This window comes from Lygodium microphyllum, chromosome 15, assembly GCF_053477565.2.
Source record: "Lygodium microphyllum isolate KBCC chromosome 15, Lygodium_microphyllum_v1.1.10, whole genome shotgun sequence".
Classification (NCBI taxonomy): domain Eukaryota; kingdom Viridiplantae; phylum Streptophyta; class Polypodiopsida; order Schizaeales; family Lygodiaceae; genus Lygodium; species Lygodium microphyllum.
The window spans coordinates 31,933,452-31,960,601 of NC_141149.1; the positions used below are offsets into that span (position 1 = coordinate 31,933,452).

Genomic DNA, 27,150 nt, shown 5'->3' on the forward strand with positions numbered 1-27,150 from the left:
CATTTGATAAAAAATTCCACAATAGAATGTGATCAAAGCTTCTTTTCACGCTAACCTATAATAGTCTCTAGGATGTACTAAACACACTTGTTAGAGAGAGAACTAGGGAGAGAGAAAGAGGAGAGAGAAGACTGCTGAAGAGAGAGAAGACTGCTGAAGAGAGAGAAATACTGCAAGAAGAGAGAGAAAATGAGTGATGAGGAGAGAGAAAGACTAGATTTAGAGAGAGAAAGACAGGAAAGAATGGGAAGCCATAGAAGCTGTGAGCAAGAAGGGAGAGAAAGTCTGTAATTATATTGTTGTGTCCAAAAAGATGTGAAAAATTACATCTCCTCTCCTTTTATACCAATGTTAGTGTGACATGGCATAATATCAATGTTATTAACACTAATTTGTTATTCCCAGCTTCTTACATCCAACATCCGATTTGCGCATCAATCAAAGCTTTAATCTATGTGTGCATTTTAACGTGTGCATAATATATATACATTAATGTATTTTAATGATTTGTTGATGTATATTAAAGGGTTGTATTTATTAATGCTTCTCTCTCTCATGAGTAGGGTGTGTATATCAAAGCTTTAATCTATGTGTGCATATTGACGTGTACATATAATATATAGATAATATGGATATGTATCTCAATTTTTGGTTTAATGTATTTGTGTATATTAATGTATGCTAAATATTTTTGTGTTTTTGACGATCTATATTAAATGTGTGTGTGCATATCTTTTCTATGTTTATGTTGAATGCATTGATATTTATATATCTCTCAAATTTTTATTTAATTTATATGCGTATATTAATGCATGCTTAAATACATTAGTAAATATTTTCATGTTTTTGATGATATATATGTGTATATGCTTTTTATATGTTTATGTTTTTTTTTTTTTGTGTGTGTGTGTGTGTGTGTGTGTGTGTGTGTGTGTGTGTGTGTGTGTGTGTGTGTGTGTGTGTGTGTGTGTGTGTGTGTGTGTGTGTGTGTGTGTGTGTGTGTGTGTGTGTGTGTGTGTGTGTGTGTGTGTTATTTTTAACCTATGCATAATATATAGAAATATAAATATATATCTCAATTTTTGGTTTAATGTATTTATGTCTATTAATGCATGCTTAAATATATTAATAAGTATTTTCATGTTTTTGATGATATCTATTGAATTTTTATATGTGGGTTTTATATTTATCTATTTATTCATACTTATATATTATATGTTTAGAAATGTGTATGTATTAATAAGTACGTTTGTATATTAATACATGCATGAATGTTTTGATGATGTACATTAAATGTGTGAATGAGTACTTTAGTGTGTTTCAAGTGGCTCTCTTCCTCTCAATGGGTGTATTCATTTTAAAGTTGTGTTTTCAAAAATTCAAGTAAAAGAATCATGGTTACAACTATATGTTTTAACACTACCCATCATGGGACTTAGACTCGATCCATCCATAGTTTTATTGTCCTCTTTGACTCCAAAGCCAAGCCAAAGTTTTTGGCTTGACCACGCTAATGGTAGATAATGATTTTTTGGATAAATTTTTATGATAAATTAGTAAATCATTTTTTAAATTAAGTTTATATGTGCCTTAGCATTAATTTTACATAGCATGGAGCATGTTTTATCATCCGATGTGAGAGACAATGGCTCTATCCCTAATGTTGTACTCATCACTCCTAATGCTCGAATAAATGTGTGCAAAATGAATGATATGGCTAGGAAGAAATCAAGGGGTCATGCTCTCAAACATATTAAAGGATATCACAATTGTGTTGGATCCTTTCGGATCTTACATTACTTAGATGCCATCGATAAGAGATTGATAACTTTGACTAAAAATCAAAGTGCTTTAATCTCTTTTTCCAAAAACTTTGATGATTGTTTGTAGTAGGTTGAACAAACGTTACAAGAGAAGGATAATAACAAGTTGGCTGATGTAGCGTATTTACATAGTGAGATGGAAGAAATAAGGGGATACATAGGAGGAATGTCTGAGCACATTCAAAAGTACTAGCTAACTAAAAGTTCTAAAGATCATCTTGAGAAGCTCTATGAACTTGCTAGAAGAAGTAACCGTATTAAGGATGGAGTATTGGAGCCGCTAGCTCGCACATATGCCAACTTATGTGGAACAAATAGTGATTCTCTTTATGTGCAGGTACATCATTTAAATTATCTCTCTCAATAGAATTTCAGCCATGTTAACCCAAATGAATCATAACATGGCTTCATCCTCAATGCAATAGTTTAGAAGACATTTGCAATCTTCCTCTTCATTTTGGTGAACATTAATGTAGAATGATTTGGAACTTTTATAGAAATTCAAAAATTGCTAATATAATTGGCAATTTTAGTTCGAGAATCCATTTTTTATTTTACAAAATTTTGAAAGAATAGAGGTCCTGATGGAGGATAATGTTTTCGTATTAAGGATAAAGCATACTCTTTTAAAGTGGTGGGTTTAACATTCAAAGAAATTTAAAATAAAAAAATATGATTGTAACATAGCTTTGTTAAAATAACTATTTACTAGATTAGATTATTGCTTTGCAAATTATATTACTTTTTTTTTTCAAAAATCCTCATGTATTGCTTATGACGTATGTATTATTGCAATCTTATTTATAATTGGTTATCATATTACAATATTATTTTTTAGCCCCACTTATACACACTTTCAATATTCCAATCATGTCATTTCTTTGTGATTTCTTTGGTTTTTATTAATATATGGTGTTGAATCATTGTCACTGTTTTTTTTTTTGCACTGTATTTTCTCTTTCATTTTTGTCCATGATACTTCCATAACCTTGGCTAATGATGAATAAATATGCACATACATATACACAAATACATGTTCACACACACACACACATATACGCTCTTTCTTTTATATTAAATATTGTTACTCTATATACTTAATATAATAATATATAGAGATTACTATATAACTAAACATATATAATAATTAAAATTATATATTGATAATTAGTTACTCTATATACTTAATATAATAATATATAGAGATTACTATATAACTAAACATATATAATAATTAAAATTATATATTGATAATTATAATATATTTATTATAATATTATACTTATAATAAGTTTGGATAATAAATGAATGATAATTATACATAATAGTAAAGTGTTAATATGTAATATAAATATTAACTACGCATATGTGTATTAATTATAAATTAAGTTTAGTTTATATAATAATAATTAATAGTTAATGACTAATACACAATCAATGTGTATGCATGTATGAGTGGATGTTTGTAGATATATTTGTTTTTTATATTTTAAAATTTCAAATTCATATGATCTTGAAAATAAATTTTTGACAAGTATATTTATTGTTCCTTAAACTTGGCTTATTATGAATAAATATGCACACATGTGTATGCAAAGAAACATCCACACATATTGATGTATACACACACTCTCTCTCTCTCCTTTGTATCTATAAGATGTAAAAATGTTAATTTTTATGTACCATTTGTATGTATATAAAAATTATATTTTTTACTTCAAATTCATATGATCCTGAAAATAAATTTTTGATAAGTATATTTATTATTCCTTAAACTTGGCTTATTATGAATAAATATGCACACACATGTATGCAAATAAACATCCACACATATTGATGTATACACACACACTCTCTCTCCTTTATATCTATAAGATGTAAAAATGTTAATTTTTATGTACCATTTGTATGTATATAAAAATTATATTTTTTACTTTAAATTCTAATTGAATTTTATGTATCATTTTTCATAATAAAAAATCATTCATCGATTTTAGCATATCATGAATAAATATGCACACACTTATACATAGATACTCATACTCACACATACACTTACATACTCTCTCTCACTTATATTTACATTTTGTATGTAAAAATATTCCTTTTTATTTATATTCATATTACAAATTTATTTAGCTTTTCAAATCTAGAAAATACATTTGATAATGTGTTTTTCAATACCTTCTTCGACTATGCTTTTATCAAGGTTTTTTAATCAAGTTTTTAAGATATTTGTATACTCATGATCTCTCTCTCTCTCTCTCTCTCTCTCTCTCTCTCTCTCTCTCTCTCTCTCTCTCTCTCTCTCTCTCTCTCTCTCTCTCTCTCTCTCTCTCTCTCTCTCTCTCTCTCTCTCTCTCTCTCTCTCTCTCTCTCTCTCTCTCTCTCTCTCTCTCTCTGTTTATTTCTTAGAGTAGTGCACTTGATGTGTAAGCTAACTCTTACATGGTAGGTTTTGGTAGTTTTCTTACTCTAACAAATCATTACACAAGTTCATCCCAAAATCCATTCAAACACTTGGATATATTATCTCTTCAAGCCCCTTTTTGTTACAATTGAAGAGACTCCAATGTTTTATATTAATGTGCTCTTTGACAATGGCATTATATGCTTTTTGGTTATTCCAAAACTGATATCGATAAGTTCCTTTAATGTTTTTTAATTTTAAGTTGTCCACTACAATGGTACTCCCAATACATTTTGTGAGTACAAATCATATATTGAATGTGTGTAGTATAGACTCACTATTACTTGAGTTGAGTGTAGGCACACTGCAAAGGTTAAAACTCAATTACAATAGTTACGCTGCCTTCTAAGAGATAGACATGAATACAATATCGCGGGGGTCAGTCATGAATATATGTATATATAATGTGAGTTCAAAATAAGGGGTTTTTAAAACATCATTTTTATATAGTTTTAACATATAGAAGGGTTTCATATAAAGGAGTTACTTACATATTGAATAGAAAAGGGTTGTGTTTTATTGAAGAAAAATTCACAGATTAGGATATTTATAAATAGGCCATGAATGCACATTATATAGAGGAAATATATATATATATTGAACCCCCTGAGAATACAATGCAACACAATATCTAATATTGACAAGTAATTTTCTTGGTGTCTAGCAAAATGGGATAGGTAGGAGCAATATAAGTGTTCAAATACTATGAGTGCCACATTAATAAGACAATCCAAATATAAATAATCTACATGGTGGGTTAAGTGCACTGCCACTAGGGCTAAGTATTGGCACATGGCAAGAGTCAGAGTACAATTACAATGTGTTCAACAAATTGTAATGAATGCAAATGGATATAGTATCATCAAGAAAATACAAATATTATGCAACAAAACTATTCTCTCCATGAATTCATACTTGTGGAAGTATTGGCACATGCAATTGGTCAGCAAAGTTATACAAACTTAAACAATACAAATCTTAAGATGCAAGAAGTATGTCATGGAAATAATCCTCTAGTGTTTCTTTCTCAAAATGGTAGATTTTGTTTTATTCTTTATGAAATGCCACAAAATTTAGAAATTATCCATTGAAAACTATTTTGCTCTTTCAATAACCAAGTGTGCATACTATTGGTATGCTTTTTGAGGTTTGTGAGTATTGCATGGCAAAGATTTGGCACTATAAAACAAAAATTATGCATTCTATTTCAATTGGAAAACATTGTTGTAGAGGTGAAAATGTTCTCTTCCCGCCCTGCAACAACCACCCCAACCTCTGCATAATTTGTTAAATGGCTTGCATCCATAGAGTGCAAGGTTCAGAAAAAATTTGCATGCATATAATAGTGCTTTGAATTTTGTTTCAATGGACGCCAAAATTGATGAGCTTTTTCCGCAATATGAAAGTGGCTATACTCAGTTCATGGTTCAATGTAACATCGCATAGGTTTCCTATTGCCAAGTGAGGATGAAGGTCAAATGCCAAAGTTTACATAACTTTATATTTACAATACCAAATGTGAGTTATCAAATCACATGGGGATATGTCTATGCTTTTTCCAAACTTATTAGAGGCTTCAAAAAATGATGCATGACCACAATGTTTATGCTCAAGTATTTAGAGCAATGGGCGCCAATTTGCGAGCCAATCCTTCTATTGAAATAAAATTGAAAATATTTGAGAATCAATTCACTTTTACATAATATTATATCCTGACAATGAATGAAGTTGCAACAATTATGCCTAGACAAGGTGATGATGGCACTCTTGAATATCAGAGCATTCAAGTTTGCACTAGGCAAGGGCATTTGATTGCTATGTCTAACTTGCATGAGGCCTATATGCCTTTGTTGTATGCACTTGTCTTGTATTACTCAATTGTAGTACTATGCTTTTTGGCTTCAAATTCACAATGACACAAATGCATGTCTCAAGTGGTGGCTACTTGCTACAATAATGCATTTTTTATGCTTATTGTAGTACTGAGAATTGCAAATTGGCTTGGTGTCATCTTAATCATACAACTTTGCAAACTAAAATATATAGGGGATTGGATTATATGATAAATTTAATGGTGGATGGAAATGATAATTATATGAATGAAGTTGATGTGGAAAAGGAAAGAGAGTTGCTATTTTTATTCACAAGTGGAGCTAGATTCATATACCAGTTGTATCAAGATGCTATGTAAAGGGAAGCCTGATTTATTTATCACTATGACATGTAATCCTAAGTGCCCCCTAAGTGGCAAGAAATTATAGGTGCTTTGATGCATGGACAATCTACATACAATTGAACAAATTTGACTGCACTATTTTTTCATAAACATAAGGATATGGTGAAATTGTTAATCAAGAAGGAACTATTTGGAAAAGTTGTTGGATATATATCTATTATAGAATTTCAAAACACATGCTTACCTCATTCACGCACACTATTGATATTAGAACCATGGTTTAAGCCCTTGGAATCGCAACATTATGATAGGTTTGTATGTGTGGAGCTTCTTGATAAACAAAAATTTACATATTTATATGAGATCATTACTAGATGCAATAAACACGGTCCACCTGGAGCTTTCAGTGCAAAAGGTTCTTGCATGAGCAATGGTGGATGGACAAAGGGCTATCCAAAGAAGTTTGTGCATGAAACTACAGTTGATAAAAGTGGTTATACTATATATAGATGTCAAAATGATGGGAGAAAGCATAATGCAAAGGGTAACGACTTAGACAATCAATGGATAGTACCCTAGAATCCTTACTTGAGTTCCAAGTACAATGCTCATATAAATATAGAGGTATACATGGCAATTGCTGCAATGAAATATTTGTATAAGTACATTTATAAGGGACTATTAGATTTACAAGCATGCATGAATCAACATCTAATAGAAATTATTGGGCAGATACTAATGAAATTGAGAGATACTTAGATGCATGATATGTTATTGCTTTTGAAGTGTTTTGGCAGATATTGAAAAGCTTGATATTCAACAATTGTAAATACATTTACTTTGAGAAAATAATGTTGTTTTTCATGACACTAATAATATTTAAGATGTGCTACAGAATGAAAATGCTAAAAAAATTCTTTCACGGAGTGGTTTACTTGTAATCGCCTATACCCTAAGGCTAAGACCATTTTATATCAAGACTTTTTGATGTAGTAGGTTTGGAATGTGAAGAAGAAAGTGAGAATAAAGAGAAAACAAGGAAATACATGTGCTAAAATATATTTCGTACCTCCTATATGTGGAGAGAAATACCACTTGAATCTACTCCATGTACGGGGTGCACTTTCTTTGAGGCATTGTGTATGATTGACAATATAGTCCATGCCACATTTAAAGAGCCTTGCATAGCCAAGGGTTCATTAGAAACTACTCCATGTATGGGGTGCACTTTCTTTGAGGCATTGTGTAAGATTGATAATATAGTCCATGCCACATTTAAAGAGCCTTGCATAGACAAGGGTTCATTAGAAACTGATGATGAATGGAAGCTATGTTTGTGTGAGGCTGCATTAATGAGCACATGTGTATAATCGAGAATTTTGTTTGTGAGTATTCTCATTTTTTGTTCACCTTCCCAACATAGTGTGCTTTAGGAAGAGTTCTTGGAATCACTAACAGAGGATATATTGCATCAATTGTCTTTACAAAATCACTTGTTAGTTTGCCTATAAGATGTCACCATTAATGAAGCTTTGATGCATATTAAAGGGCTTCCACATGAACATGGTCGTACTTTAACTGGCTATCATGGACTCCTAATCTAAGAATGCATGTCCATGCAAATCCTTTCATCCTTGATGATCAAATTTATGACAAAGCTAAAGAAGAGAGAGTATTTTGATGTATGGAATGCTTGCTCAATGATGGGCAAAGAAATTCCTTCTAGCAATAATAAATGCTATTGATATTGGTTCTTACACAACATTTTTCTTGAATGGACCGGGAGGTTCTAGAAACACGTTTATATGCAAATGTGTGATTGCAATGCTTTGTAGTCAAGGTCGCATTGCCATAGCTACAACATCCTTAGGTATTGCAGCATTTCTTTTGCCACATGGTCGCACAACCCATTCAACATTTAAAATGCCATTGCAAGTGAACAATAACTCCACGTGCAATGTACATGTTCAAAGTAACCCTGCAGCATTGCTAAGAGAGACAAATCTTATTTTGTGGGGTGAAGCTCCAATGATGCATCATTACAATTTTGAAGCACTTGACAAGACTCTCAAGGATATTATGCAATGTGATAAGCCATTTGGTGTAGGGTTGTTTTGCTAGGTGGAGATTTTAGGTAGGTATTACTTGTTGTGAAAAATGGTATCCGCGAGGATATTGTTGGTGCAACTTTGCACTGCTCCAATTTGTGGCAACATATCAAGGTCTTAAAACTTACAGAAAATATGCAAGTGACTATGAATGAGGACCACTTAATTGCATGGTTACAGAGTATCGGAGATGGAAAAGATCTATATGTTAATAATATGTTACAAATTCCATCTACAATGATATTGAATGGTGGGTCGATGCAAGGCTTGATACATTTTTTCTATCAAGATGTGCATTGCATACATGATTATCAATCATTCTTTAGTGAACGGCCATTCTTGCACCTCGAAACAATGATTTTATTAAGAGGAATTGTGGTGGTGGTGTGCCTTTGGGGTGGTTCCCCTCACATGCTATTTTAGAATGTTTTCAAAATGAAAGAGGAGACCGATACAATATGGAGTCATGCCATCGATTCACTCGTTTTAAGATAAGGCCTAAAGATTCATGCAATACATGGATTTTATTTTCTAAATAATTGCAAAAGGTACTGCCAGATGTTATTTTCTTAGATCATCAAATGAGACAATGCAATATTAGTTCGTGTCAATCACTAGATAAGATATGGTGGACCACAAAGGGCCAAAGTTCAAGCTCTATCGTCATCGAATGAGGTAACACATGGAGGCAAGGTTGTACAGAATGCCACATAAAGTAGTATGGGAATATCCAAGTCCAATTGGTCCCTATACAATTGAGACTTCCAAAGGGACAATCTTCTCAAATGGCTATGACTTCGAAGGAAAATCCAAAAGATTGATATGACCAACTAAGAGTGTAGAATATCCATCTAAATAATATTATTTGGTTTGAATAATGATTCTTAACATAGTTTACCTTGTTATTTGGTGTCTATGCAAATTATAGCCGAATAGGTGCAGAAAAACTTGTTTCATTTGAAAAGACTTTCAACTGAAAGCCGTTTGATTGAACAACTTTTTGACCAAGAAGTTGCAAGTATAAAAATAGTTCTATAAACTATTTTGCCTTATTCAAAATGCCTTTGATTGAAATCTCTCCTCCTCCTATCTCCATGCAAACCGCATAGACCTTCAATCAATGCTTCTTTTACAATTGTAGATTTTACTAGTAAATTTTTAACTATTTTACCTATTAATATTTTTCTTTTTATTTATTTTTAATTAATTTACTTATTAATATTTTTTAATATTAGGATTAATCATTTAGGTTGTGTTGTGTTAGAGGCTTGTCCTTATTACATAAGAAAAATACTTGCTTGGATTTGCTATGCTAGTATTTGAGATTTGCACTAGTGTATCAATAATAAGTCTAAGAAACAAAACTTTCACTTTTGTGTGTGTTAAAGGCACAAACAAAAAACTTGCATATATTTGCTAGTGATAGTGTTATCAAAGCTCGCACTAGGCTCTATATTAGCCCCGATACACCAAAATTATTGATGTATAATTGCTTAATTAAATGTTGTTTAGCATGATACCTTAACTTTGGACATTGGTTGGAAAGTACTCCTTATCGTATGTCTTATGTCCAAAGTTAAGGTTTATTGGAATAATGCTTGACAAGAAGTGCTTCCAACTTCGGATGTGGTCTAGAAGCACTCCTTATCAAATACCTCGAAGTACTCATTTCAATCACCAGACCTTGGTAGCCCAATAATTATTGTAGTTAGACAAAGCACTTAAGTGAGAGGCTTAGCTTACACTACATGATGAATTTAGAGTTTAGGCTTCTTGTACTTATGTTGTGTTTGATCATAGTGTGCTTGTAATTTTTCAATTTAAAACAAAATAAAATCTATCCATTTATTTTTTAAGTATACTTATAATTATGATTGACACCTAACAACACCTAATGTGCAACCTATTGATGTAGATCATAATAAAGCACAATGAATCCTTGATGAAAAGCAAAGAGGATTTGGAAATCAAGATCTATCAAACATAACACATGTTGAGAAGGAAGATGACTTAAAAGGGGAGCCACTCTCCTTGAAGGAGGTTAGAAAGCTTTGCTTAAACTAGTTTGTCTGTGATACATTATTCCGCACATTAGACAATGCAAGATAAAGCACTCCTTAAAAAAAAAACGATCTCCAAGGCACAAGATTGGCTAGAATTCTTCTAGTTAGGTTCATTTGACAATAAAAAAGATTCTCAAACAATAATCAAATAGCCATCTACTCCACCAACAATGCTACATGCACTATATTCTAAGGAGATGAGTAGAGTGGAATGACAAGCCATCAAATACAGGAGTAGGCCAAGGATGCATCACTAACAAGGGACAAGCATAAAGAGGGTAGGATCCACAATTGCCAAAAAAGATAACTATCATGCTACTACCTAAAAAGCATGAACCGATTTTGGGGATGGCAACACAAGGGGCAATTGGCATATAAGGATAGTCCATTGAGGAGCTATTGCCTTAGAACATAATGCTATAATAAGAGCTCTAACCTCTTTTTAATGATTTACAAATGCAAATTGCACAAATATAAGGAGGTGTAATTGCTTCTAATAATCTGTCAAAATCAAGCTCAAGTAATATTGATATACTCACTTTGTTAGATTGTAAAAACTTGTAAATACAATGCTATTATCAAAAAGCATTTTATCAATGAATGACTAAGCTCAATTACTAGATAATTTTGTTTTTAAGGTACATTGATTATAAATTTTCTATTCTATTCACTATATGCAATGTACTGCATGTACAATGTACTGTATGTATGATGCTTTATGTGTATCAAATATAACTTGTGTAATGATCTTCATTGATCATTTATTCAGAGTATCTAGTAGAAGAAGTTTATGCCCTTTACAAAGGTCAATCAAAGTGCAAGACTCTTCCTGAATGCCTCCAATTGATCCCTCAATTAATTGTTTATGGTACGAAAATATCATATCTCAACTTTTACTAGGGCCTTGCATTTAGATTGACCGTTTTACTCATTATTGACATGCCAAAAATAATGGTTCTAATATATTGTTGCCTAATGTGAAAGACAAAAATCTCATTATTGAATAACTGAGGAACACTATGCAGTTGCTTTGTAGTTGGCTTTGATAAGAGAGCATTGATACACTCTCTCTTATGAGAATCGTGATCTCTTGCATTCTCCAAAAGACCATGAGTAGTAAGAATTTGCAATAGGGACCCATGTTTTGCAATTAAGAAAATCACATGCCATTTTGGTACATCAACCTTGCTACTTCACTTGGAGTCATTCATAACTCTAGAGCAATTTCTAGGAATATGAATCTGTTTTATAATGCTGGTGATGCACGAGCAATAAGAACTAATCTAAGTTTTGAAAGCAGCACTTCAATAAGCTTAAGATTGATTTTTCTTCATCAAAGTAGTCACTGTTAAGGCTAATGTGAAAGCCAAAAATCTCGTCGTTGAATAGTTAAGTAGCACTATGCAGTTGCTTTATAGCTAACTCTAATAAGAGAGCATTGATAGACTCTTTAATGAGACTCATGATCTCTTGCATTGTACAAAAGACCATGAATAGTAAGATTTGCAATAGCAAGAACCCATATTTTGCACTCAAGAAAATCACAAGCCATTTTAGGATATCGACTTTGTTGCTTCATTTGGAGTTGTTGATAACTCCAAAGCAGTTTCTATAAATATGAATACATTTTGTAAGATTTCCAATGCATGAGCAATAAGAACTAATCTCAATTTTAAAAGGAGCATTTCAATGAACTTAGGGTTCATTTGTCTTCAATGAAGCACTCACGTGTTCATATATGAATTAACATCAATTAGCAATAAAGATTATGTCCACCAACTGAGAAGCTGTCCTAAACCAAGTTGGTTGTATGGTATGCATTTGCACTATATTAAAATCATGAAGAATCCCTCATTCATTGTTGGGCATTTTTGTGGCTCCTTAGTCATGTGTTGGCCTAGCTGGACAAAAGGCACTCTGCAATGTATGCAATATGTGGCTCAAATCAATGTGGCTCTTCAATGACCACACACTTGATGTTCTTGAGGTACAAGAATGCAAATTCTCAAAGGAGGATGCTAGAGATGTGATGCAAGAAGGCCATGGGAAGTTGTGAAGAGCAACACCATATTTATTTGTGTAGCATATTGTGGCAATGTTAGCAATGTTACTCAATTTCAACATCAATATTATAAGCTCATTCAAGAGCTAATAGGTTGGGTTAATAAACAATGGCATGAAAGAAGGAACTCTGATAGAGTCTATTATGAAGTAGGCAACATTTCTCTATTCGGTGAAATTATCTATTGAAGCTTGTAGAATGTGTGCACAATTATGTTGCCAAAGTGTGTGCTTAATGGCATGATACTTGGATGATAAGACCAATTAAAGCATTAATAAATTCAAATATCCTAACATAGTGAAGATAGTTGTCATAAAGTATTCAATCTCATGACAGAAGACAATGGATTATCATGGAATGCTTTGATTATGTTACATGGGAAATTGATCTACATCCTAAAAGCATTGAATTTGTTTCATCGAAGGGTGTTCTTTTTATAAAGTTTGCTTTATCTATAATGTTAGTGTTCCTGTACTATGGCAAACAACTACATGCTAGCATTGTACCATGGATATGCTAATGAGGCATTTCACATTTTGGTCCAAATGATGTAGCAAAATTGCAAAGTAGATAGAGTTACTTTTGTGAGCATACTCTTTACATGTAGCCATGCCGATTTTTTGGTTCTAGAACAAGATCAACACTACTTACTGAGCATGTATCAAATCCTTAATGTGAAACTAGAGATTAATAGATCCTTGATGTCAAACTAGAGATTAATCGTTTTGACCGCATTCTTGACTTAATGGGGACAATAGACAATCTATAGACAGAACTAGGGATTGTAGCAACCTAGACAGCCTAGTGAATGTCTCTACATGTAGCTGTGCTGGTTTTCTGGTGTTGGAACAAGATCATCACTACTTGATGCCAACAATGCCAATCAATTCGTTCAACACTTTGCAAATAGAAATTTCATGGACTTGAGCACTTTCTAGATAGAAATTACTTACATACTAGATTATGACATGTCATAATTTGGCAAAATATATCTACCTAGATTTATAGCATAACCAAAGTATTTTCTTGATTTGACTCATATGAACAACAAATTTATGTAGTTCTTTACTACTCGATTGTATTATTACAATGAAAGATTTTTTTTGTGTCTAGATGCATATGAGAGAGAGAGAGAGAGAGAGAGAGAGAGAGAGAGAGAGAGAGAGAGAATGAATATCTCTAAAAGGCCAATGTGGCTTATGTGAACAAAGCAATACATATAATGATGGTGTGTTTCTCATCTGGAACGAGAAAAGATGAAAAGCATGCCTATAAGATTGAAAAGTGAAATATAGTGCCATATCAAAAGAAAACATGTCAATGATCTAAAAGTAAAAGTAGAAAAAGGAAACTCTCCATCAATGAGATGTTTGTCCTTTGGAAGATGTATCTCTGCATTGTTGAGACATCTCAGCATTTGTCTCCTGTGGCACTCAATGGTGGCTCCAATTTAATTATGGTATGGATGTCTAGGCCTTCGTTCGAGTGGACATGGGCATCTAGAGCGGTTGAGTGCCATTGCTCTATCCAAAGGGACACCTATAGAAGATGAGGTCCAATGATGATGTACTCCTATAGCTATGTGACTGCAGTAGTGGTATGTGCCATACTCACTTGTGTTGCAATGAAAAAGTCAATGATTGCTCTATGCCTTTGCCATGCCATACTCGGTCATGACATAGTACTCTATGCCTTTATAGCTCCAAGAGAAATAAACCCAAGCATCTTTGATCCTCAAATTGCATGATTCATCTCAAGGGTCCAAAACTCTCTCAAAATAGATAGTGATATTTGCCTCGTATATCATAATATACCATGCATTGATAGATGTAGTATTCCTCTATCTTTAGCTCTCTGTCGCATAGTTGGCATATGCGTTCCTCTATCTGCATGTCCTCCCATTTGCATGTCTCAATCCTCAGGTGGTGGGATGAGGTGTGAATCTGACCACTTATTGTGCGCAGTCCATGGGGCAGTTGTGTATCCATGTTACTGGGTCGCATGATGAAACCTCAATAGATACTTGAAGGAAGTGGGCCTGGTAGTGTGCCATCTTTGTGCCATGGGGGTCGAGATCCAAGTCTTCTCCATATCTAACCTCAATATGTTTGCTCTAATCACATGGTTGGACTTTGTCTAGGCTATTCTCAAAGGGGGGTAGTTTGTCAAATTGCAAACTATGTAAACTCATCCATGTTCTCATTTGAGCATACCAACAATGTCTGTCACTATCTATTGCTAGCTATCTAGAAGAGGCTAGGGCTAGCTGTGGGTATCTATCTTGGGGGAGCTCCCATAGTCTATGTATGAAAGTCACTACCTAGACCAAGGCCTCAACCACCATGGGTGATGCTCCCAACTTAGGTCTGATAATTTCACGCGGGGTCGAGCTCTTTGCTCATATCATACGTGATATCATCATGACCAGTGGTCTTTCTATGTGCTCCCACTCGTGATAGTATTCCTTCTCTAGTCCATCTTGGTCTCCCAAAGGCTATCTCCTCGTGTAGAAGAGACTTGGACCCCAAATAGCTACCCCATATAGGAGTGTGGGTGTAACCAAGGTGTTAGAAAGCCATAGTTTGGTGCATAGTTTTTGAAACTATATGTGAGCACATTGCCTCTCCAATGCACATAAGGTTGCATAGCATACTTGCAATTGGCTTATATTCTCTTTAAGCCAATACATCATAAGTTATTTATACATCTTGTAAAAGATTCATATAGTTAGGATGCCCATTGCCTCCAAGCAACTATAAATGTAGCTTTTTTGGCTAAAATCTAGCAATTGTCTTTGATGAGGAAGGTTGGAATGATTAGTGCATGTCACTGTTTGGAGAAAACCAAAGTTTTGCATGGCTAGCTTTGGCTGCTAACCAATTTTCTTTGGAGGACTCACCACGAGAACTAGATGAGAAGTGGCTATGGTACTTCTCCATATTGTAAAGCTTTGACAAAATGTATTCAATATGGATAGAATGTGCATGACCTACTACATACTACTACTTCCCTAGGTCACTTTTGCTAGTGAAGGTACATGGGACAATACTTATTGAAGAAAAAGGCCACAACAAGAAATGGAGGAGGAAGAGTAGAACTTGAGCTTTAAGGTGGCAAAGTAGAAGGAAGCAAGGGGCACTCTAATGGGAAGTAGAAGATAACCCCACATATCTATGTGTTTATTCGTTGTCTTGTACTATGGATGACTCTAGGTTAGCAAGGTGCCTTGTCTAAATTGAATCCAAAAGAGGGTAGGGGAACATCTATACTATTAGTTAAGGAGAGGTGGGAGGCAGGTGCCACGTGGCAGCCCCCCACCTCCCCCACAAAAAAGAAAGAGAACGCGGGGGCGGGTGCCCCAAAAATCGCGCCTGCTCCGGTGGAGCGCCGGAGCGAGTTTAGATGCGGAGCGCCTAGTTCTCCCTACAAGCTCTCCTATTGGTCCCTTTGGGGCCTTGTGTTGCCCCGTGACCTCTACAAGAGGCCTTCGCAAACGCTTCCGCCAACCGACGCAATATGAAATGGCGGAGAGAGGGATGGCTTTATTTCTTCTCCAAAGAGAGAACCAACCCACAGACCCAGCCCAGCCAAGCTAACACGCCGTCGATGGTGAACTTCAGCTCTTCTGTAGTAGGTTCCTTGCACACCTTCGGTACGCGCGCGCACGCACGGACACTCTCTGTACGGTTCTCTCTCTCTCTCTCTCTCTCTCTGCGCTTCCTTCGCCCGATTTTGCCTCCTCCGGCGCGTCTAGCTGTTGCACTTATTCTGTGAGTTGCTTTTGCATGTTCTGTAAAGCGGTCCATTTGTTGCACCGCAGGCATGCTTGCTCGGGCAGCTTTAATCATGGACCAAATGATGTATTGACTTGTAGCGTGATTCTATCAAGTATGAGTAACTCGAACTATTAAACATGCTTCACGGAACAATCTCCTTATATGATTTTCAAGGAGGGCCCTCTAGATCGCTGGTTTGACAACAAGAGTTTGTAAGATACATACACAGTTGATAGGAATGTTTGCTGCTGATTAGTTGATGAAAGAGGTTGTGGAAGGCTCAACATTATCCAGTTCAGATGCCTAGAAAATAATGCAAATTGAGGACCACTTGATTGCCATATATTGTTACCAAATCTCAAGGAACGCATATGAGGCATTATCAAAGGACGAGTGATGCGTTTAACTCTAGCAGAGACTATACTGCAAGTCCTGGACCATGAAAGTTTCCTTGCTCAGTGTTGCAATCTGCACTTTGTATGAAAGCAATTTTCGAATGAAATTAGTCCCTCTATGCTCACCAGCATCAATGGGTTCTGATGATGTTTGTAAACAAATCCTAGTTATGGAAGACATATGGTAATGGGAACATGAATTTGTCTATGCTGCATCGAGGCACAATTAAATAGGCCAACTTCTTGAGTAGATAAGGTCATAAAGTCAATATAGTCTATGCTTGTTGAGATTTCAGCAGAGTACCGAAGTAGGTGCATTTGTAACAGCTGATATTGAGGGATTAGCCGATTATATTGGACACACAAGTGAAGCCAAATGTAACCAGTTCCAATGGTTATGCCTTGGCAGTTAAAAGCTTGAATTCACAGTTTGGAGTGAGGTTGTGGGTTGCATGCATCACTTGGTTGGACATCCTACATTCAGATGGTGTGTTTTGTATAAGTCCAGGGTATAGGAACAATGCTAGTGTGCCTCTTGCCTTCCTGTCTCGGCTAATGTTGGAGGGGAGGAGCTCCTTTCTAACAACAAAAAGTGGTCGATATCTATGAATACTGACTGGATAGGACATTTTCTTTTGCTTATAAAGAGTCTAACCTGATCTAGCCAAAGTCTACCTTCTTGAGATTTGTTACAAATAGGGTTGCATCCTCCAATTGAGAAAATACTGCTGTATTTTCCATTTCTAATTAAGGGGTTAGTTGATGCCGACTTTCCTTCGATATTTTGATAGAGTAGGGCTGTTTTGTAAGCATTCCATCTTGTGATCAAGGGCATTACAAATCATTCATGTCTACATTTTACTTGAGCTTTGTATGGATTAATGTGTGCTATAGGACTGTCAACAACTCTTAAGAGAAAACAGGCACGAGGTAATGGGAAAGTGGTGGGCCAAGTGCAATAGATAGACCCTCCATCAAGTAACTATGCAACCTGGTTTGATCTTCCATCTCATTCAATTGTTTCTAAACAAAATCTCAAGCTTTCTAAGGAGGTGATTTGGATATTTTTCTCCCCTCATTTTTACTTCATGCAATTCTGACATGGTGTAGTGATGTGCATATTTGATCAATTGGAATGCTTTAAGCATTTGTATCGATTTCTAATTAATGAGGTGCCCTTTTCTGGGTTGTTGTGGTGCTCACTATGGATACCTATCACACCTTTATGTGAAAGACAGCTTTCTGCTCTTGATTCACACTCTTGAACATGAATACTTGGAAGAGAGAAGGGAGGAACAGAAACTGAACAAAAACTAATAATGTTCTCATTCTGGTGTCTAAAACTGAGTCGAACTTTATAACTGGGAGGTCAGTCCATCTAATAAAATGGCCAAGTAACCGCAGGTAGTAGAACAAAAGCTGTTGTATTGGTCACTAAGAGCTCAAGTTATTGATAAAAAATAGAAAAAATTATCTTGCTTATTGTCTTTGGTGCATTAGACTGGATGTAAAGACTTCTGCTGTTGGGAAGTGGAAGGTGATCAATTTAGACTGGTATTGAATCTGGTATTGTAATGGCAAAAGGTGCAAGTTTAGAACTTGTAGGTTGACACAGAAGCTAACTGCTCCTACTTCAAGGCACAACAAGACTTGTGAACGTGGACAGCACAGACCGCCACCAAGCTGATTTTGCTTGTTATTAGCCTTCATCTTTGTCCTACACCGCTGGTGTTTGAACTTTGACAGCCTTGAGAGTCTGAAACATCAGAGGTGTCGCACTCTTTGAGAGTCTGGAACATGATCTGCATGTAGAGAATCTGCGCTAAGTAACTACGACATCTGATGTGATCTTCCATCTCATGCCTGTTTCTGAACAATGTCTCAACCTTTCTCAGTAGCTGGTTTGACTATTTGTTTCTCATGATTTCAATCTCATGCTATCGTGAGATGTACTTTGGTACCATTCATTTCTAGTTAGTGATGCACCCTCTTCTCAGTTATTGTGGTGCTTACCATGGATATTTGCCACACCTATCTGTGAAAAGGCTGGTTGCTCCTCTCAAGTCACATGCTAGAACATGAACGATTGGAAGAGACAAGGGAGGAATGAGAAACTGAACTTTTGATAAATACAAGGTTTCGATCAAGTAACAAAGGCTGAGTTGAACAGTTCAACTGATAGGGGATAGATTGGTTCAGCTAATAGAATGGTCAATTAAGCACCAACAATAGAACCAAAGCTGTTGAACTGGTCACCAAGAGTGAAGATAAATTACCTATGCTTTTATACTCTTTGACTACATTAAACTGGATCTAAAGACATGCTATTGGGAAGTGGTAAGTGATCTAAGAGGTACTAGAATTTGAGGAATTGAAATGATGCATATGATCTGCTGTTGAAGATGATGCACTTATTAGTGCTTGAACTATGACATTGGACTCTGTTGGACTACTATTTAGAGAATTTTCTGGGTTGGACCAGATACTGTTGCTGATCTACTTGGATCCAGAATTCTGGAAACTAAAATATGCATTCATACCTTGGCTACTCTCAGATCAAGCTCAGGATCAATGAGCTTGACTGCTGAAAGGTAGAGCAATAAGGATACCAGCACTAAGCACGCTTCCACCAAGGCTTGAATCTTGGGGAGTGCTTAACCATTACTGGTGAAGGCTATGATATGAGCACTCCTCCACTGAGGCTTGTGTCAGAAGTGGAGCAGCGATGAAAGCATAAACATGTGCTGAAATAAATTGCTGAAACACAAGACAAAAAGAGAAAAGAAAAGAACACGATACAGATGAGAACTCAGATGTATGCACGGGAAATGGAATCCATATATCTGAACACAAGACAGTCGCATACAACAGTAAGTCACTGGTTGCGTGGGCACTGACACTGGCACTGGCTCCTCTCTCCACAGAGTCTGCAGATGGTGAAGATGATGATGATGTGACTGACTGAGGAGGAGCCACTGAGTATATATAGGCTGAAAAAGTGGGGAGCAACAATGCTGGTCGGACAGCATTTAATGCTGGTCGACTGGTGCATAAAATGCCCCAATGGCATAAAATGCCACACCAGAAAAATACCTAAAATACCGAATAAAAATGCCTAGCCCAGATCAAGCTCAGACTCACACATGAGTTGACAAATACTCTGCTAACACCCTCTCTCAGATCATGAGTGATCTGATACAATACAATAGTACAATGAAAAGGGATCAGAAACTATACAACATAGAACCACCAAGTAGAACCATGGATACCCAAGCAGTGGGTGATCAAGCCACCACCAAGGTGCCTCGGAGAGAACCTGATGTCGATGTCGATCGTACCAAACACCTGAAAATAGAGAAGATCATAGCATGTCTCTGTGTCCATCACTAATGTCTCGCAGTAGCATACAAGACCATCCTGTCAAAAATGCCTCTGAACATAGGTGACCATGGATTCCCCGCCTTTGGCCAAACCGCCAAAGTGTCCCCTCATGTGAGCTCCAGACGAAAGCCTCCCGCTCTCTGTCAGATAACCAGCTCAGTATGAACCTGGATGTCAATCCCAGCTCCAGGATTTGATTCCGCCAGACTGAAGTCGATGCGTCAGGGACGTCCCTCTTTGGAACCTGTGCACCTGTATAAAAATATAGATGAGGCGCGGCTGCCCCATCTGAACACCCGCTCACACTCCCTCTCTGGCACAAGAGAGTCGTGAGGGATGACCTCATCACCATCACTAGAAAGCAGCCGAGGAAGGGGCCACCAAGCCCTTCCTGCGATTCGAAGAAGAGGAGCCCTTCCGCACCTTGGACTTCACCTTGGTCGGAGGAGCGGAGTCGGAGTCTGATGAAGGAGAGGACTCATCGGTAGAGTCAGCATCCCGCTTCGTCTTCTGCTCCTTCTTCCTGGAAGCCGCTAACTTCTTGCAGTCCTTCCGCAAATGTCCCTTCTTGCCACGGTGGTAACACTGGGCCTTCGACTTCTTCTTCCCGTCACCCCTCTCTGAAGCTACATAAGCCTCACCTCCATAATGTGCCGGAAGCCGCCCCTGTAATCTCAAGGATGTCTCATGCAACTTAGCATCAGGGGAAGTGCACGGAGGAGCCATATGGAGAGGATAAGAAGAGAAGTAGAGAAGAGATGGAGTTTAGAGAGGAAACACAGCCAAAACACAAGCACAGACTACAGAAAAAGAGAGTTCACATGCAATATAACTCAAAATCTGATCAATAGAAGACAAAATCTGCTGCAGAAAGTCAAAAAATCAGTCAAAAACTGCCAAAAACAGAGAAAACGGCCTGAAGGAACAGCCACCCAGCCACGAGAGATGCTGAATCAGCAAAACGCAGGCTGTAAACTGGAGAAAACAGGTAGTAAACTGTCGCTAGCAGCTGCAGATGAAAAACGCAGGCAGCAGAGGGTGCGGAGGCAACAGGCGATGGCAAAACTGCAAAAAACGCAGGCTGAAAACAGCCCCAAAACAGGGCGCCTGGCTGCAACAGCAGTCGTCTGATCAGCAGGGGTACAAAACAGTCCTGAAATCCACAAGAAACACAAATCCTGAAAACTGATACCATGTCAGAAGTGGAGCAGCGGTGAAAGCATAAACATGTGCTGAAATAAATTGCTGAAACACAAGACAAAAAGAGAAAAGAAAAGAACACGATACAGATGAGAACTCAGATGTATGCACGGGAAATGGAATCCATATATCTGAACATGAGACAGTCGCATACAACAGTGAGTCACTGGCTGCGTGGGCACTGACACTGGCACTGGCTCCTCTCTCCACAGAGTCTGCAGATGGTGAAGATGATGATGATGTGACTGACTGAGGAGGAGCCACTGAGTATATATAGGCTGAAAAAGTGGGGAGCAACAATGCTGGTCGGACAGCATTTAATGCTGGCCGACTGGTGCATAAAATGCCCCAATGGCATAAAATGCCACACCAGAAAAATACCTAAAATACCGAATAAAAATGCCCAGCCCAGATCAAGCTCAGACTCACACATGAGCTGACAAATACCCTGCTAACAGCTTGAAGCTTGGGAATCACTTAACCACTATTGGTGAAGGCTATGATGCTACACCTCTGACTGAACTGAAATCCCTAATGCTCAAAACCCTCCATATGAGACTGCTTCTGAGTAGATGAAAAAAAAAACTGAGGGTTAGTCTCTTAACGTGGCCTCTTAGGAGATTGGCTCTAAGGCCTCTTGTGAGACCTGCTTTGTGACCTCCTCAGAGTGTGCTCTATGGCTGCCTCTTTCAACACGATTCTGTGATGCTCTCACACATGAGATGCTGGGAACTATTATGTAAGGCTCATCTCACATAGCTGGTGTCTCTCTCAGCAAACTGGTTTAGTGACAGTCTACTGACTGCTGCATGGAATCCCATCTTTCATGTGATTCTTCAACTTAAGTAATGTATTTGTCATGTGAGACATCTTGTCAAAGTCCATAATTTTGTTTGGTGTGGTCCGGAAATTTACGATTTGATTGCTTTGTTTTGGCAGGTAAAGTACACCATTACAGACTTCGATCAATGGTAAATATTTTCCATATAAAAGGCCCATCCTTGCGCAATGGTGGCCATTGTTGGTTGGGAAGGATGGGTGACATTGGGGCTGATCGGCCTTATGCTGGTTGCACTTGTAGCAGAGCTTGCTCCTCCTTATTTAGTCATGATGGGAACCCTTATAGTGTTTCTCCCTCTTGGTATTCTTGATTTAGAGGAAGCTCTCCATGGCTTCAATGATCCTGCAGTCCTTTCCATTGCTGTGCTTTTTATTGTTGCCAAAGGTATGAAGGTTTTCTCTTATTTCAGTCAAAACTTAGCTAATACAGATCCCAGAGTCTATCAATTGTGCAGTTACTAATTTCAACCATATGTCTACAGGGATTGAGTTGTCTGGAGGCTTGGAATATGTTTCCAAATTCATGTTTCAAGCAAAACAAACAGAACATAAACCTGGCCGATTCCTTGGCAAAACAGGAAACAGTGTTGTCTGGACACTCTTGAAATTTACCTTACCAGTTGCTATTTTCAGTGCCTTTCTTGCTAACATTCCGTTGGTGGCCATGATGATACCTCCCATTGTAGAGTTTTCACGCAGAGTAAGTAGATGTAACAATTTAAGCCACATTTGTCATTGCAATTGGCTTGCAAACTTTGAATGCAAAGATATAATTTATAGCTGCAGCTGGCTCAAATCATTATCCACACCTTATTTTCTCTTGAAGTCTGAAACAGCTACTGAATCCAGATCAATTTGGCACCATCGAAACTGCTACTGCCATTAAGCTATGCAGCATTACTTGGAGGTACCCTCACATTGATTGGAACTGGAACAAATCTTGTGGTTGTGTCCCTTGCAGCCAAAAAGATTCCAGAGCTACAAATGCACCTTTTTGAGATAGGGGTGGTTGGTGTCCCTGTGACAGTTGCTGGTGTTCTGTATATGCTCACTGTTTCTGGAAAACTTCTACCAGACCGTCTTGCCATTCAACCGACAAGCATCAATGCAAGGTGAGTTGAAAACAGAATAGTGAATTGTCAAAATTTGAAGCTAATCCAAAGTTTAATGTATGAGTGAACCAAAGTCTCTACTATTATATTTTGCATGGATAATTTTGTTTTTGCATTGGAAGATTTTTGAGAATTGAAATGTATTTTAAGTAAGAAATTAATCTCTTAACACCACTGTATCATTCGTCAATGATCTTGGCTTCTGGCATTAATATTTCAGTGCTGAATAGACTTATTTATGTGTGCATAATGGTTGGGAAATGTGTTATGGCTGGCCTACAGGGAATATAACATAGTATTGGTTGTGAGATCAGCATCGTCATTAAATAGGAAATCCATTGAGCTATCAGGATTGAACAGAATGCCAGGGCTAAACTTAGTGCAGATTGAAAGAGAAGGAAACAGAATTGCCAATTTTGGTGGAGTAATACTTATGCCTAAAGATCGTCTTTACTTTGCTGGGGTCATAGATGCACTTCTTGCTTTAACACAAATTGATGGGTTGACACTTGCAGAAGATGAAGTAACTTTCTTTGTCTATGTAACATTTCCATTTTCTTGTATTAAACTGCCTGCAAAATCTGTGCAATCATTATGTGAAGAGTTCTCAGTGGTCATGGCGAGTGCAAATGCACTATACATAGTTTCATGTTTGCTTACAGGAATTGCTGTTTGTTGCAGGGTGAGGGACAAATCGATTTGAATCATTTGAAAAGACATCAGTTTCTTGTGGAAGCAGTGATTGCTAGCAAGTCGCCTATGGTTCAAAAGAAAGTATCAGACTTGCAATTTCGATCACGGTACAGAGCTGCTGTGGTTGCAATTCATAGGCATGGGACTCGGTTAGAAAGGTTGGATTTTCCTCTTTTTGATGCCTCGAGCTTGTCTAAGTGAAAGTAATTAAAGATGAGCTGCAGAGCTTGAAAGAAAACATTGTTTTTATCCTTATACCAGTCGTTATTCCTTAAGACTTACCAGTTAGTACCAGCTAAATGTGCTGGTTATTGGGGAAAATTGGATGTGTAGGGCTATTGGAGAAACTGAACTTGAAGCTGGTGATTGTCTACTGATGGTGGCTGATGGCTTGGAGTTTGTGTCAAAACATAGAAATAACTCTACTTTTGCTCTCGTCTCTCAGGTATTTGAACATGGGTGTGTGTGTGTGTGCGTGCGCACGTGCACTCTAAGCTCATGGAACATGCCAAAATATTCAAACTTAAGTGTTTACTTCAGAAACAACAGAAGTGCTCTGATTGAGATAGCTTGTAGCAACATTCAGAAATAGGACTATTTACAGCTTCCAGGTTTTGAGCCCATTCAAAGGCAAAAGGCTGGTATAGCTGCAGCTTTTGTGTTGCTTATGGTTGCTGCCAGTGGGCTTGGAGTTGAATTGATAACTGCGGCTCTATTCTCAGCAGCTGGTCTTTTACTCACGAAATGCCTCTCCCCTAAGGATGCCATGGTTTGTTGCTACTTGCTTGACACTTGTCCTTAATCCAACTTTAAATGGTTCATCCTGTTCTTTGCTAGTGCATATCCTGTTGGAAGCTTGTACCTCAAGCCTGTATGTGAAGCTTGCAGAAATCAGTGGAGTTGCCAGTCCTCATCATGATTGCAGCAGCATTTGGGATTTCTGAGGCCATGGTACAGAGTGGAGCTGCAGATTTGGTTGCAAGAGCTCTTATGGGCCTGGCAGGAAAATCCCAAGTATATACTGTCCTTTATTTTTTGAAGATTTACATGCTTATCTGCTGAATTTATCAACGTTTCTTCATAAGCCTGGAAAAGAAAGAGAAAGATACTTGTTACAATAGAAGAAGCATGTTTAGGCAGAATTATTACAGACATGAACTGTTCCTACAAAAATTTTGTGGCTTCTATCTGCATGTTTCAGTTTGGCCTCATTACGTGGACATACATAGCTACTACCCTCTTTTCGTTGGCCATCACGAACAATGCAGCAGTCACAATTATGTTTCCGGTGGCACTTTCTGCAGCACAGGCTGGAAATCTGGACTTTCGGCCATTTGCCTATACTTTAATGCTGGCAGCCTCTGCAGGATTGATGACTCCAACAGGCTGTCCAACAAACCTGATGGTTTATGGGCCTGGTGGATACAAATTCATGGATTACATCATTTATGGTGGACCTATGCAGGTGAACTTTGTTTTGTACACTGTCTTATTTGCCATGTGTTTTGTGTCTGTTATGTTAATTTATTTTAATTTGTTCTAGAGGCCTTGTTGATTTTTGGAAGTTTTGATTTATCCATTGATAGTGATTGCATACATTTGGTTGACACACTTAATATGAAAATACTATTGTAGTTTGCACGTTTATTAGCCCGGAAATTAAGCGTCTGTACATATTTAGAGTGCCTTTGTAAACTGACCTGCATCTTACAGTCTCTAATGGATGCTCCAAATCAGTGTGCTTCTAGATACATTCATGGAGGTATTTCTACTATGCCGATCTCTTCAAAGAATCTAATAAAGAAATAGCTATAGTACCTCTACCAATGATAAATCAAATAAAAGGCATTATTGTGTTTCTCATGCAGACTTAGTACGTGGAATTAGAAGCAGAAAATACTTGTTCACATTAAGTATAAATAACCAAATCCAGGAGTAAAATAGGAACAAAATGAAATTTAAAATAACCTGTCATTCTGAGTGCCTATTTAAACTATAAATATGTAGTTGTGAAAGCACAAATCGAGCTATTTCATTTGAGGTAAACTCCGAGCCTTTATCAGTTCTGATGGCTTTTAGCCTTCCACCTAGATTGATTTTCTTCAAAGATATGCTAGTCTTGAAAGTGTGAGAAGGCCTGTGACTTAAGCAGCAAAAAGTAGGTCCAAGTCATCCTGCTAAAATCATCTAGAACAAGCATGAGATACTTACCCCCCTCGAGGGACTCATGTCTCCACAAGGGAGCCTTAGCATTGCATTGCTGCTTGCCTTTGATGCAGGATACATGTGGAGTTTGGCTCACCCCAACCTTCGGTAAGCCACAAACCAATTGGTCACAAGCCACCTTCAGAAGGTAGTCATGGTTGAGATGATTAAAATAAGCATTCCAATACTTGGTTTGGGACTGAGAAGAAAGAAGATAGGAAGAGAGGGGACATGTCCTTTAGCTTATAGACACCATGCTCCTCTCTTCCACAGAAGACCATCTTCTTTGTCTGGCCATTGCCAATTTGAAACAACTCATCATCAAACTCTATACAGAGTCCTAGTCCACAAATTATGCTTATCAATAATAGATGGAAGCTAGAATCGGGAACATATAGAACTTTTGATGTAAAGGGATTGTCATCCCCATCGGGATGATTTGGATCTCACCTACTCCATGAATTGGAATGAAAGAGCTGTCTCCAATAGACATTGACTTGCATCACATGCAAGAGGTCAATGCCTTCTTGAATGGAGTTTTGTGGCGGGAAGAGCCACTATCCATGATCCATTTGCAAGCCGTGGGGTACATCAATGCTGCATCCGGGGAGGAAGGTGTTTGTGTCTCTAACAACTTCAAGTGGAGAAATGCCGATGAAGTACTAGAGCATTTTCAGATGCAAGAGTGCAAGCCAATCTCCACACCAATTGAGATAGGCCATAGGTTTACACTTGAGGATGTAGGAGATCCATTTGATGCGTCTCTTTATCAATAGGCTGTGGGTTGTCTATTGTACTTGTGCAATACATGTCCAAACATCCAGTTTGGGGGTTTTCTTAGTTAGA

The 27,150-nt window shown here is 37.1% G+C and overlaps 1 protein-coding gene across 3 annotated transcripts in view; it reads left to right on the forward strand.

Annotated features, from left to right (window-relative positions):
• The first annotated feature begins 16,193 nt into the window (after positions 1-16,193).
• The window catches only part of LOC148024395 (putative sulfur deprivation response regulator), a 33,464-nt gene continuing 22,507 nt past the window's right edge, over positions 16,194-27,150 (forward strand). The window contains exons 1-11 of one of the 3 annotated variants that reach the window (XM_087693696.1): positions 16,194-16,383; positions 17,768-17,867; positions 22,394-22,679; positions 22,777-22,994; positions 23,144-23,406; positions 23,689-23,929; positions 24,088-24,257; positions 24,433-24,544; positions 24,704-24,868; positions 24,988-25,113; positions 25,301-25,564. In XM_087693696.1, coding sequence (XP_087549822.1) covers positions 22,463-22,679; positions 22,777-22,994; positions 23,144-23,406; positions 23,689-23,929; positions 24,088-24,257; positions 24,433-24,544; positions 24,704-24,868; positions 24,988-25,113; positions 25,301-25,564 — 1,776 coding nt within the window. In that variant the 5' untranslated portion in view covers positions 16,194-16,383; positions 17,768-17,867; positions 22,394-22,462. The remainder of the gene's footprint in view (positions 16,384-17,767; positions 17,868-22,393; positions 22,680-22,776; positions 22,995-23,143; positions 23,407-23,688; positions 23,930-24,087; positions 24,258-24,432; positions 24,545-24,703; positions 24,869-24,987; positions 25,114-25,300; positions 25,565-27,150) is intronic. The other 2 variants (XM_087693695.1, XM_087693693.1) reach the window with 2 other exon arrangements.